The following is a 14,255-nucleotide window of genomic DNA, read 5'->3' on the forward strand; positions in this document are numbered from 1 at the left end:
GGGAACCCAACATGAGACACCCCCCCCCCTCGGGCCTGATTTTCAGAGGTGCTGAGTATCCACAGCTCCTGTTGACTCCAGGCAGCTTGGCTCATTTAAAGGGTCAAAATAAAACCGACTGTGGTCCCAATCCTGCAGTGAGCTGTGTGCCAGCCGAACCCTGTGTGAAAGCAGAGCTCCTTGCTGGATTGGCAAGTCCTCCAGTTGTGTTGGGCCCTGCACTAAAAAGACAGACAGCACCAACTCCTAGAACAGGTGGGGAGTACGGGAAAGGCCTGGAGCGCAGGGAGGCCATGAGAGGCTGCGTGTTAATAGACAGGGACGCACCCACTGCACGTTCGTTAGTAAGGAATGAGCTTAATGATTAATGTGTAATTCCTTAATGCAAATGAATCGGTTGGGAAATCGTTATGCACTAATGAGTCCTTAATGTTACGTCATCCCCAGGTTATGCTGATTTGCTAACTGTTCGCACTGGCCTGTCGGCGACGGGATCGATTCTCGGTCTGTGATTTAGGTGAATTGATGCTATTTAACCCGTTACTGGGTCATTGCGACGATTCCTGCCAAGCTGCTGCCCTGTTATTTCCCGAGGGTTAGGGCGGAGTGATTATCAGCTGATTATCGATTATTAATCAGACGATTATCGATCGATGTGATCAGCCGTCGCTTTGCAAATACTTTGCTAATCAAAATGAATAACGAAAGTTCGTTGCGGGGGAGCTAATTCAGGATCGATCGTTGCCAATATCGCTGATCGATCATTGGTAATCGATGATCTCCGACGCCCTCCACCCCGCCCTGCCGCCAGCTGTAGCCTGCGGGGCCAGCCCTGCCCATCGATGCTCTCGACGCTGGGCTGCTCCCCCAATCGATGCTCTCGGCTGCTCCTGCGGCCCCCTGGCTATCGATGCGCTTCGCCGCTGCCCGGGACTTCTCCCTGGCTCGATGCTCTCGGCACTCGCCCGCTTCCCTGGCTCCCCTCGGAACGAGGGCTCGGCGCCTGGCTGCTCCCTGCTCGCTCGATTCGTTCGGCGCTCGGCTGCTGCCAACCCCCCCCCCGGAACGATGCTCTCGGTTGCTCCCTGCCAGCTCGATGCGCTCGGCGCGCGGTTGCCCCCGCCTGTCTCCTGGCAGTGGGACCGGAAGTGGCTCGGGGAGGGGAGGGGGGCCCGGTCCCTCCTCAGGTGAAGCCGCTGCCGATGGAGCCGCCGCTGCGGAGCCGCTGAGCCCCCCAGTCCCCACCCCCCAGCGGCCGGGCCGGGGGGCCCCTCCCCCGCAGCCCCTCCCCTCAGGTGAGAAGGGGGAGGGGCAGCTTGGCGGCGGGGGGGGGTCCTGGGGGAGATGGCGGGGCCGGGGGAGGGGCTGGGGGGGTGTCTGTGGGAGGGGAGAAGGGGAGGGCGGCTGCCCAGCAGTGGGGAGGGGATAAGGGAGGTGCGGGGAGGGTACAGAGGCATCTCTGGTGGGGGCTGGGAGGAGAAGGCAGGGGCTGGGGTTGGGGAGATGGCGGGGCCGGGGATAGAGGGGGCTTGGGGGTGTCTGTGGGAGGGGGCAGGGCAGGGCGGCTGCCCAGCAGTGGGGAGGGGATAAGGGAGCTGGGGAGGGTACAGAGGCATCTCTGGGGGCTGGGAGGACAAGGCAGGGGCTGGGGCTGGGGAGATGGCGGGGCCGGGGAGGGGATAGAGGGGGCTGGGGAGTGTCTGTGGGAGGGAGGGGCGGCTGCCCAGCAGTGGGGAGGGGGATAAGGGAGGTGGGGGGGAGGCTGGGGTAATGGGGTGCAGCTGGCTGAGGCCGGAGGGCTGATAGGGGACCTATTGGGAATGGGGGGAGAGCTGGGGAGTGTTTCCCCATTGCTCAGGAGTCCCAGGCTTCCTTTATGAAGCCCCTTTTCTTCATGTTTGACGGGGTGGGGCGCTGGCGTGAGAGGGGACAGACTGGGGCCGTACCTGGGTCCTTCTATTTTCCCTTCTCGGTTCCTCTCCGTATACTGCCCTGCAGGCTTGGTAGCGTTGGGGAACTGGGGTGGGGGCAGGTACACCCTCCCCTCCCCTCCCCTCCCCAGCCACCTGACTAACGAATCCACAATAAATCCTCGCCTCCTAGGGTTTTCCTTGTAATTACTTTTGGGAAAGAGGAAAGAAACACTCGCTGACATCCGCCCCCCCCCCCCACTTCCAGCCCGTTACCCTTCTCCCTTTACTTTGGCCGCTCCCAGCTCTCTAATGGTGCTGTAGTTCGTCATGATATTCCTCTATAAGAAAACATAAACTTAACCTGCCTGTTTTGTTGGCACTTGGTGGTACCAGGCACCCTGTGGGGGTGTGGGAAGAGTGAAGGGTTTCACGTTTTTAGAAATGCAACTAAAGTTTCTTATTTCTAGTCCTTCAGGGACAGTGAATCTTGTTGGATTTCCATAAAATTGCTTTGCTTCTCTGCTTCAGTCCAGTGTCTTGTAGGTTGATTTGTCTGATCATCTTACATTCTTGGAGGAATTTCTTTTCGGTTGCCTTTCCCTAGCCCGGCAGATGCAGCCGTGTGCACGTTGTATTACTTACAGCTGGTGTGATGGTGCACATGCACATGGTGGCGGAGTTAAGGTTAAGGCTGCTGTTGGATAATACTTAGCACTTTTCATCTGAGAAGCGTGAAACTGTCAGGTTGGTGTCTGGCTTAGATGATGATTTCCTTGCTCAGCTTTATCTCAGCACTAACAGTTCCATTTGTTGGGGTATTTGGAAGATTTACTTATAATCTTGAACGTCTTTACCTGCGTCAGACCCCTCAGAAGGGGGGAAGTGCTGTTATCCTCATTTTACAGATGGGGAGCAGAGCCACAAGAGGCTAAGTGACTTGAGCAAGGTCATTCGAGAAGTCAGTGGTGGAGCAGGGAATTGAACACCCATGTCCCAGGCTAGCACCTGTGATTACTTTATTTGTGTTACCATAGTGCGTAGGAGTCCTAGTCATGGACCAGGCTCCGTTGTGCTCGGTGCTGTACAGATCTAGCCAGTGGACCATCCTTTCTTTATCACCTGATGTTCGGTACCTCAGGAGGAGGATGTATTGTGCAGAGTGCCATCTGCTGGATGGTACCCGACCACTGATGTATGTTGTTCGCCTCATAACTGAAGCCGACTTAGATCCAAACAAAATCTAAACTTTCTTCCCACATGAGGAGTGTTGCCTCACTACAGCACACACAAGCATTCCTCACTGGGACAAGGCATTGTCCACAGGCGCCGTTGAGACATTTGGGGGCCCGGTATGACGTTCACTAGGGCCCCACCACTCCCATTTCACTTTATTTATGTAGCGGTGACAGATGTTTTGGGGGGCGACCCTGAGCTCAGGGCCCCAGTACAATTGCCCCTCATCAGCCCTGGTTGTCCATGCAGTCCATGTGCAGTTCCACAGAGGCTAGGCTTGGGCTCTCCAGCAATCGCAGAGGAGGGCTGGATTAATTCTTTTCTATCCACATGCAGTATCTCAGCATAGATAGGGGCCGTGGAGACTTAAGGGAGAAGGATCCAAATTTCCTAGCGTGGCAGGGGTAAGGCGCATGAAGACTCAGCAGCAGCAGCCTTGCGGCGAGATGTTCTTGGACCACAAGCTGTTGTTGGCAGCTTGAGGATAAACGTAGCTGCCTCGGCTATGGACTCCTCTGTCTGGTTCTGTGGCTCCTGATGCTGAATCTGAACTCTCGAGTGAGCTTACCAGGCTCAGAAATGGCCTGTCCTGGGACCTGCACGCTAGAAGAAATATTTCTTATCTGTGGTTCAGCTGCCACCCCCCCCCCCCCCCCCGAGGGAGGGATGGTCTTGTGACCAAAGCACAGGGCAGGAGTCCCATGCTATGTTCCTAGCCCAGCCACTGACTCAGTGTGTGCCCTTTGGCAAGTCATATAATGTCCCCGTGCCTCAGTTTCCCTATTAGTAAGTTTGGGGTAATCTCTTGAGGAAGGTTAAGAAAATGTAACGCTTTAATCATAATATTTGTAAAGTGTCTCCAGGTCCTCAGCTAAGCGGTGCTGGGTTGGTGCAGTCCATTCCTCAGGCACTGAGGCTGCTCCCCTGAAGCAGTAAGTTTGGCATACAGAGGTGTTATCTAGACAGAGCTTTGGGGTGTGCTCAGACTAGCAATCAAGGTGTGTTCTTACCACATGTTCAAGTCCTAAAGACAAGGCAGTATGTAGTTTTCATGTGTGTTGGCAGGTTGAGGTACATGCTTGGACGCTTCCCTAGGATTTCAGCTCATGTCAGCTAGCGCATGGTACCATCACTCTCCTTTTTGCTTGGTGAAGACCAGGGCACGGTCATTGCTGAGTTGTTGATCAAGGCTGCAGAGGTAAGTTTTGTCCTCACTTAGAACTTGTCTTGTGCATGTAGCGAGAGACCCAGCGCAGACGGGATAATGAGCTAGTCATGCCCCTCAGCTTGCAAAGGCTGAGCTGGGAGACCTAGTGAAAGTGTCACTGTTTAGAGTGGGAGGCAGTTTGGCCTAGTAGTTAACTTGATTCCCCAAAAGCTTTAATTCCTTTGGGGGAATTTATACAGCAGCAGCTTGTACGCTGGTAACGGACTTGTAGGGTCGCAGATATTAGGTTTTGGTGTCCCATCCTGTGAGATGGAGATGGGGTTATCTGAGGTCACCAAAGGAGGAAGAGGTAGAAAATGCCAATGGGGGGGGGAGCGCGTGAGGATTATTTATTCTGTTTGCAGTGGATCAGTTCAGCTGAAAGCTTGTGTGCGTCTGGCATCGGTACAGTTAATGTTAGTGAAGTACATTGTGTTTCTATACTGCCTCATGTTGGATCTCAAAATATTGGTGTTCAGAAGTGCAGTCCGCCTTGATTTGTAAAGGTCGTTGTCACTCGAGGGTGGTGGGTGGGAGTGGGACTGACTTTCCATTTGTCTGTGAATCCGTCTAGGCAAATGCTGAGGAGGTCGGGTTTTCCTTCATTCCCTTAGAAAGAAAAGAAGCTTCTTGCATTTCATGCTACCTCTTGTAGTTTTCAGCATAGCAGCCCATGATTATGGTTATTATTTATTCAAATTGTGGTAGTGCCCAGAGAACTCAACAAGGCTCCAGATGCTGTACAAAAACACGGTAAGAGACAGTCCTTCTTTTTACGCTTTCAGTTCAAACTTTGTTTTAAAAGTTTTTTTAATCTTAATGGCTAAGAGCAGTAGTTGAACTTACTGTTTTATTACGCTTCCGTCAATGGCCTTTAAATAAAAAGTAGATTGCTGCATGGGAAATTTACACACAGGCCTCCTATTAGCATTATTAGAAAGTTTCATCTCTGGGAGACTCTTTCCAATGATATCAAGTATCAGAAGGGTAGCCGTGTTAGTCTGGTTCTGTAGAAGCAGCAAAGAATCCTGTGGCACCTTATAGACTAACAGATGTTTTGCAGCATGAGCTTTCGTGGGTGAATACAAAACATCTGTTAGTCTATAAGGTGCCACAGGATTCTTTGCTGCTTTTCCAATGATATAATCCTAAAAAAAAAAAAAAAAAGCACCTTTGCTTCAGTCAAGTATAGTTCTTGTAACAGTTCATATTTTACAGAAAGTCACTCGGTTGGACCTAATTTTGGGTGTTGCCCAGAGGAAATGGATTTAGATCTCTAAAGTGGTTTATCGTATCCCTGGCAACCTCACACCCTGATTTTCAAGCATTATCTTTATAGAAAGGACAGAATTTTTACTCATATTTAGGCTGCCTTTGGAATAGGGGACTCTGGCATGGAAGTTATTTAAGAGCTGCTTGGTGTTAAGTGTGCTTGTCCACTGATGTTCTTAGAGGGAAAAATATCCAACTTATCCTTATAGCTTAGGATGCTGCTAAGTGTAATGGTGGTGATGATGAGTTGACCAGAGCTGTAAAGGGGACTTGTTTATTAGGATAAGTCCCTACTACAAAAGGATCTCACTAAACTGGGTGACTGGCCGATGAAATTCAGTGATAAGTGCAAAGTAATGCACTGGGGGGGGTGTGTGTAATTCCAACTGTACATACAAAATGATGGACTCTCAACTAGCTGTTATGCTCAGGGACGGCTCCAGGCCCCAGCACGCCAAGCATGTGCTTGGGGCAGCAAGCCACTGGGGGCGCTCTGCCGGCGCCGCGAGGGCGGCAGGCAGGTTGCCTTTGGCAGCTTGCCTGCGGAGGGTCCGCTGGTCCCGCGGCTTCAGAGGACGCCTGCGGGAGGTCCTCCGAAGCCGCGGGACCAGCGGACCCTCCGCAGGCAAGCTGCCAAAGGCAGCCTGTCTGCCGTGCTTGGAGCGGCAAAATGCCTAGCGCCGCACCTGGTTATGCTCACAAAAGAGATCTCCGAGTCATCATTGGTAGTTCCCTGAAAACATCTGGACTGCGGCTGCACATTGAGCAAAGAGCTACCAATGTTAGGAACCACTAGGAACGGGATAGATAATAAGACAGAAAATATCAGAATGTCACTATTATAAATCTATGGTATGGCCACACCTGGAATACTGTGTGCAGTTCTGGTCGCTTCATCTCAAAAAGATACATTAGAATTGGAAAAGGGGCAGAGAAGGGCATTGAAAATGATTAAGGGTATAGGACAGCTTCCATCTGAGGAAAGATGAAAAAGGCTGGGAGTGTTTCTCTTAGAGAAGAGATGGCTAAAGGGGGGTATGTCCAAGGTCTATAAAATCACGAATGGCAGAGAAAAAGTGACTAAGGAAGTGTTATTTACCCCTTCGCATCACACAAGGATTAGGGCTCACCTCATGAAATGAATAGGCAGCAGGTTTAAAACAAAGAAAAGGAAGTTCTGCTTCACACACGCACAGCCGAAGTGTGGAGCTCATTGCCACAGGGTATTGAGGGCCAAAAGTGTCAGTGGGTTAAAAAAAAAATTAGATCAGTTCCTGGAGGACAGGTCCATCAATGGCTATTAGCCACGAGAGCCAGGGACACATCCCATGCTCCAGATATCCTTGGACCACTGACTGCTAAAAGCTGGGACTGGATGAGGGGGTGGATCACTTGAAATTGCCCTGTTCTGTTCATTCCCTCAAACTTCTGGCAGTGGCCACTTTTGGAAGACAAGAGACTCGGCTAGATGGACCACTGGTCTGACCCAGAATGGCCATTCTTACATAGTCATCTTCTCTTGAGTGGGTGAGTTAGATTTATTTCTATATCACGTTTCTTTCTCCCATTCCTAAAGCAGAAACTTGAACAGGCTGCAGCGTAACACTTCAATATTACGTTAAATTTGCCCAGTACCACCTCATTAGACGCACACTTCAGAATAAGCACCCAAGAAAATCGGTCGTCCCTTCCCAATTCAGAAATGATGCCCAGGTAGACGCTGCCTTTCGGTCTAGTATTACACTGAATTTATTTTTCCAGTTACACTCCAGGTTGTTTTAATTTTTTAATGCTTTGTAATAGATCAGTAAACTCAGCTGCAATGGATAATATTAACGGACAAAGACAACATCGTGATGCGCCAGCTCTTTGTTTTGATTTTGTCTATTTACTTGCTAATTTGTCACAATCACTCGGCTGCAAAGGGTGTTCTCCAGTTCTGCCCTGCCAGATAACTGCAGCTCTTCGCAGCAGTGCATGGGTACGCCACTCGGAGCTCTGAAAGCAGCTTCCTTGGCATTTAAAGCGTTGGCAGTTTGATTAAAAACAAACTTTTTTTTTTAATTCTTTGCGCTGAGCTTATTTTTTAAATGCTTCCAATGACCCAAATGTCAAAAGAAGCCGGTTCATCCGATGAACGTCTGTCTGTAGCAAAAGTGGAAAAAAGTCCTCATGCTGGAAAATAAACTGCTGGTGATGGAAACAATGGGTTAGAAAAAGAAAATACAGGGGCGTTTATGGCTCTTATTAATTTTTACCCTAGCAGAGATGCTAATTATGGCTGCGTCTGCCCTAAATCTGTTTCTTCACACGTCCCACAGTTGGAGTTCAACTGGTGGTGTGTTGCTTGTATAAATGATAATACCCAGAACTTATGTAGGGGCTTCTCATCCATAAGTTCCAAAGGGCTTTACCAAGGAGGTCAGTATCATTATCTGTAGGGTGGGGAAACTGAGGCACGGAGTTAGGGTGACTGGCCCAGTGGTGGAGCTGGGAATAGAACTCAGCTCTCCTGAGTACCAGTCCAGTGCTCTGTCCTCCTAGGCCATGCTGCCTCAGAGCATAGTCCTCTTCTGGACTCTATGTGCGTTAGCACTCCCACCATTAGTACTTTGGTTGGAGCTGCAAAGGTGCACAGCCTCTTGGGTAAGTTTATCCTCTGTCAGTGACTCCGTGGCTGACCAAGTCATTAGACGAATGAAGATGTTCTGAAGAGTTTGCTTTGCGACATTTGAATGATCCACTTGTTGAACTGACATTGCAGTCAGCTTGTGAGGCCTCCCTGTATTCTTCCTGGACAGCCCTGGGTTGGAAGGAAAAAGGTGCAGCCTATGTTGCAGTGGTATTGATTTCCATGGGCATGTTTTCAGGATTGGGAATGTCTTTGGCTGTTCCTGATTAGCTTCATATCTGGACTGAAAATATTTCAATTATATCCCATCACCATAGTAAAAGAAATTGTCTTCAGTTTTCAAAGCATTCTTCTACTTGGAAAAACCACCATAGAACAGTCCAAGCAGAGAGGTTCTGCAAATCTTTGAAGTGATGCTGCTTATTAAGCACTTGCTTGTCTGCTGATCATTGTTATCTCAGTTCCTGGCATTTGGCTTTATATCTCAAAGTGCAGTACAAACATTAGCTAATCCTAATAACATCAGTTGTGAGATGAGTATCTTCACCTGTATTTTACAGATGGGGAAACTGAAACACAGGAGATGAAATTTACTTGTCTGTATCAGTGGTGGTTGGGCGTGGAACTCTGAAGTTCTTGATTGCCAAACCTGATGCTAGGACTGCTAGACTATGCCATCTCTCTGATGTCTTGTGTTGTAGGAAGGCAGCAAGGATGTATTTCAAAGTTCTGACAATGCTTCCTTATGAAACCAAGTTCCTGAAGAAACTTTAGTAATATAAAGCTGACCCGCAAAGGAATAAAAAGTTTGTCATTTTTTATTGTATTTTATTTGTTTATTGCTTCCATGTGATGATAAAATGTAAAGGTTTTGCTTGGTTTTTTAACCATTGGCAATATCAAGTCTTGTCTGTCTTGTTTTTAATGGAAGTTTCCTGGAGGACTAGAAAATTGTTGTGGGAACTTTCTCAGCACTCAGTTGAAGTACCAGTTTGAGTCTTTCACACACAGCTTTTCTCCCAAGAGTGCATCAGATGTTGGAGTTAAATAGACACTTAGAAAAACAATGTTTGGAATAAGTCTGGCTGAAAAATAAACCTCAACAAATCTTCCTCTTCTTAATTGCTTAGCTTTCAGTTTTTATGGCTGATTCTTAATATAAAACATTTATTGGTGATGGAGAAAATAAACCAAATTACTATTGCAAAAAGAAAGTAAAATTAGAACAAGAGCATAAACTCTGGCATATCCAGTGTAAAAGTATAATTACGGAGACCAAAAAGGAATCTGAAGAGCAGTTAGCAAAAGACACAAAAACTAACGGTGATTTTTTTTAACTACATCAGAAGCAGGAAGCCTGCCAAACAGTGGGGTCTCTGGACAATCGAGTTGCTAAAGGAGCATTCAAGGAAGACAAGGCCATTGTGGAGAAACTAAATGAATTCTTTGCATCTGTCTTCACTGCAGAGGATGTGAGTGAGATCCTCACACCTGAGTCGTCATTTTTAGAATGACAGATCTGAGGACCTGTCCCAGATTGAGGTGTCAGTAGAGGAGGTTTTGGAACAAACTGATAAACAGTAATAGGTCACCAGGACCAAACGGAATTCACCCAAGAGTTCTGAAGGAACTCAGATATGAAATTGCAGAACTGCTAACTGTGGTATGTAACCTATAGCTTAAATTGGCCTCTGTACCAGAGGATTGGAAGACAGCTAATATAACACCAATATTTAAAAAAGGCTCCAGAGGCAATCCTGACAATTATATACCAGTAAGCCAATTTGTTGAGGAAGAGTCAGCATGGCTTTTGTGAAGGGAAATCATGCCTCACTAATCTATTAGAATTCTTGTAGGGGGTCAACAAACATGTTGATTGAGTGGGTATAGTGTACTTGGTCTTTCAGAAAGCCGTTCGTTGCCAAGGTCCCTCACCAAAGGCTCTTAAACAAAGTGAGCAGTTGTGGGATAAGAGGGAAGGTCCTCTCGTGGATCAATAACTGGTTAAAAGATAGAAAACAAGGGATAGGAATAAATTATCAGTTTTCACAGTGGAGAGAGGTAAATAGTGGGGTTCCCCAAAGATCTGTACTAGAACCAGTGCTGGTCAACATATTCATAAATGATTTGGAAAAGGGGGTGAACAGTGAGGTGGCAAAGTTTGCAGACGGTACAAAACTACTCAAGATAGTTAAGTCTAAAGCTGACTACAAAGGGATCTCCCAAAACTGGGTGACTAGACAAGAAAATGGCCGATGAAATTCAACGTTGATAAATGGAAAATAATGCACATTGGAAAACATAATCCCAAGTATATATACAAGATAATGGTGTCTTAATTAGCTGTTTCCACTCACGAAAAAGAGGTTGGAGTCATGGATAGTGCTCTGAAAACATCTGCTCAGTGTGCAGTGGCAGTTCAAAAAGCGAACAATGTGAGGAACAGGATAGATAATAAGACAGAAAAGATCATAATGCCACTATATAAACCCATGGTACGCCCACCCCTTGAACACTGCCTGCAGTGCTGGCCGCTCCATCTCAAAAAAGGCATGTTAGAATTGGAAAAAGTACAGAGAAGACAACAAAAGTGATAAAGGGTATGGAACAGCCTCTATCGGAGGAGATATTAAAAAGACTGGGACTGTTCAGCTTGGAAAAGAGATGACTGTGGAGGGATATGATAGAGGTCTGTAAAAGCATGGTGTGGTAAAAGTGGATAAGGAAGTGTTAGTTACGTCCTACACCTAACAGAAAAACCAGGGGTCACCTGCTGAAATGAATAGGCAGCAAGTTTAAAACAAATATAAGGAAGTACTACTTCACAGAACGCACAGTCAACCTGTGGAACTCCTTGCCAGGGGATGTTGTGAAGGCCAGAAGTGTGACTGGGTTCAAAAAAGAATTAGATAAGTTCATGGAGGAGAGGTCCATCAATGGCTATTTCCCAAGATAGTTGGGGACGCAACCCCATGTTCTGGGTGTCGCTATACCTCTGACTGCCAGAAGCTGGGACTGAACAACGGGATGATGAATCACTCAATAAATTGCCCTGTTCTGTTAATTCCCTCTAACACATCTGGCAGCGGCTGCTGCCAGAAGACAGGATGCTGGGCTAGATGGACCATTGGTCTGACCCAGTATGGCCCTTTTTATGTTCTTAATTCAGAAAACCTATTGGACAGTTATTAGCCACACGGATTTAAAAGCAGCTTGAAACCTCACTACTGCCATGCAGTTTGGATTAATGGTAAAATAAAAATTAAGTTTAAAATGTCATTATTTGAAGGGGGCTTTGTCTAGGGACTGTTTGTAACAGGGGAGGAGAAATGCAGCTTTCTGTTTGATGAATGCAGTTTGGCTTGAAGGTGTTTTGATTTGTATGTTTCCTTTTTCCCGAACAAAAAGTGTTCAGTGTTAGTGTCTTCCCTTGTCTGTGAAGGAAAGTACGTAAGTTCTCAGACATATTCCATCAGGTGCAGACCCTCCGTGGGTTTGACTGAAAAATCAGAATATTTTATCCAGTGTATGTTCCAGGCTATTGTTTGAAAGTTTATTCTCTTGCTTTTTTAAAGCATGGCCCTCCTGGCTCTTTTTGCATTACAGCTTTATTTGATATTGTATTTCTTATCCCCGAACAAAGTTCAATAACAGCTTAGTTAGTGGAAGGGAGGTTTACAGAAAGGAGTTTTGGCTGAAGAGGGGGCAGAGAAATTCAGAGATTCTAGGCAGGAGAGAAAAGATGGATTGTAGCTGCAATTTGTGGTAGGATGAAGTCAGTTCTAACAGCAATTATTGGTTTGATGCCACCTTTTAAATTTGGGATCTTTCAGTATTAATAGGGCCATTTTAAGGTCACGTCCCACTCTGTAACTGATTGGAAGCTAAGTATACATCTTGACATATCATCTTAGCCCTCCACCCCCTGTGCAGAATGGGGGCCCTGAACTCACTCACTTAGGTAGTTCCCCAGCTCTTTCAGCACAGTAAGTGGAGGCATGCTAACCCTAAAGGTCACTGAGAGAGTCTCAGTCTAGACAAGGTCCGTCTCCTTCAAGGAGAGGATGAAGCGAGTACGTTTTAGCACCATCAACCCTGTGAGTATCTTGTTTTCTTTGCACCCTGAGTGGAGGGAAAAATAAATGTACAGCTCGGAAGCTGGCTGTGGCAAGTTTGCTTCTGAGTTGAAAAGCACAAGCTGTTGCTTTTGCCTTGATTAGTGGCTTCACTGAAGCTGGACGTTTTCATCGCTCCTTGCGATCTGTTGCGTTGCTTTTGTCGGTTAATTGTTTTCATGCCATTAAAATGTGAGGGTGTTCATTTGAACCGTTCCCTAGGGAGGCTCCTGTTTATCCCAGCTCACAGCTTGAATGGCATGAAGAGTCCAATTTGTGCATCTTAAACAGTGAATCATGGCGAGCACAAAAATAAACGTCCGTTCTCTCCAGGGAGACGATACACATGCAGATCATCTTGGAGTGTTGGGCTCTCGTGAGGATCTGAAGAATTTTAATCATCGTGGCCAGGCTTTCCATAAACCTGTTGTAGGATCTGGAGCTTTCTGCAGAAGGCAGGCTTCTTCTCATTAGGGGTTAATGTTCATTGTGATCCTACTCGTAATAATGCAGATGCCTCAGTATAATTTGGTTGGAATTTAGTGTTCTCGCTCTTGCAATTACGGCATCAGGAATCTGAAAAGTGTACCACGGCTGACGTTGGGATATTTAAAATGCAGAGCACTATTTCACAGTACTTAAGGTATAAACAGAGTAATGGGATGAAATTAAGAGAAGAAAAATTGAGGCTGTCTTCCAGTGAGAACGATAGGACTGCAGAATTGCGTCCCAAGGGACTGATGGAATCCTCATGGTTTGAGATGCTTGGAATTAGACGGGAGTCTGGGGACGGATGGACGAGGTGTGACCTAACGACTTTTCTAGCTCTAGAATTCTTTCATAATCCAAATGACTAAATACACAGTGAGGCAGCCCTTTCCCCCCTCCATAAGGCAGTCCAGTCCTAGCTTTTCTCAAAGCCCCTCTCAGTGCAAAGGACGTTTCCAATCTCACTGTGATGCCGTTTGTAAATGTTGCTTTTAATTGGGCTATTTCTGAGGTTTTTTCCCCCCTGAGTCTTGTCACTAGGGGAAAAGTCCTTATTTCAGAGAAGATGAGAACTCCAAGCAGTTCTAAAGCCACTCTGCTCTAATTTTAGTGCATTGAAGTTCCTAATGCTCTAACACGCTCATGTCTGAAAGCTAGGAGGAGAGGGTAGGTATTGGCCTGCTCTCTGCCACAGTAGCAGTGTGAGATGGCACGGCTCAATGGGCAAAGTCTGACATGTTTTATGTCCCTGTAGCTGCAGGGTCAGGTCTCCAGGAGCAGGGTCTCTACCCTCTCCAAGGAGATAAACGATTTTGGGCATTTTGTGCTGGATCTTTCACACAAGACCTTATAAACCAAGGAGGGTCACGTCTCTTCTGTGTGGGCACCAAAGATCCCATGGGACACTTTTCTTAAGAATAGGGGATCCTCCAGTGATCTAAATATCCCCTTCCCTTTCAGTTGTGCAGACCATTCAGGAGCTGTATTTCATAGGGGCTGATCATTCAGCGTTTGTAAAAGGCTTTGAGACAAAGCTAGTGTTGCAAATACAAGCACACTCCTATCAAGCAGTTGCTAACTGGCAATTTAGAGCAAACCTGAGAACGTAACCGTTTGATCTTCCTTTATAATCAAATTCCTTCCAGACCCAGCGCATGTCACCAAAATGGAAAATTCATCCTTTGAAGCAATCCGTTTCTTTAAACCAGGGATTGTTTTCAGTCACCTGGCATTGCTGACTTTGAGGTCTAGGGTCTGATCAGTGCAGATGAGTGTGTGTGTGTGTGTAAAAATGTCTCAGAAAAAAATACCAACAAAACTGTTTGTTCAGCTGAGGGTCCTTAAGGCCAGTCATTGCTAGTGGGCTTAGATGAGTAGTGCCTTATTCACCAGAT

The 14,255-nt window shown here is 46.9% G+C and overlaps 1 protein-coding gene across 5 annotated transcripts in view; it reads left to right on the forward strand.

Moving 5' to 3' along the window:
• Positions 1-1,081: 1,081 nt before the first annotated feature.
• The window catches only part of IKZF4 (IKAROS family zinc finger 4), a 46,512-nt gene continuing 33,338 nt past the window's right edge, over positions 1,082-14,255 (forward strand). For 2 of the 5 annotated variants that reach the window (XM_039514346.1, XM_039514348.1), the window contains exon 1: positions 1,164-1,295. Coding sequence is in view for 1 of the 5 variants with exons in the window: in XM_039514347.1 (XP_039370281.1) it covers positions 1,097-1,295 (199 nt within the window). In the remaining 4 variants the exon portion in view is untranslated. Of the gene's footprint in view, positions 1,296-14,255 lie in introns of all 5 variants that reach the window. The other 3 variants (XM_039514347.1, XM_039514342.1, XM_039514344.1) reach the window with 3 other exon arrangements.

Source organism: Mauremys reevesii, linkage group 25 (assembly GCF_016161935.1).
Source record: "Mauremys reevesii isolate NIE-2019 linkage group 25, ASM1616193v1, whole genome shotgun sequence".
In the NCBI taxonomy this organism is placed as follows: Eukaryota; Metazoa; Chordata; order Testudines; family Geoemydidae; genus Mauremys; species Mauremys reevesii.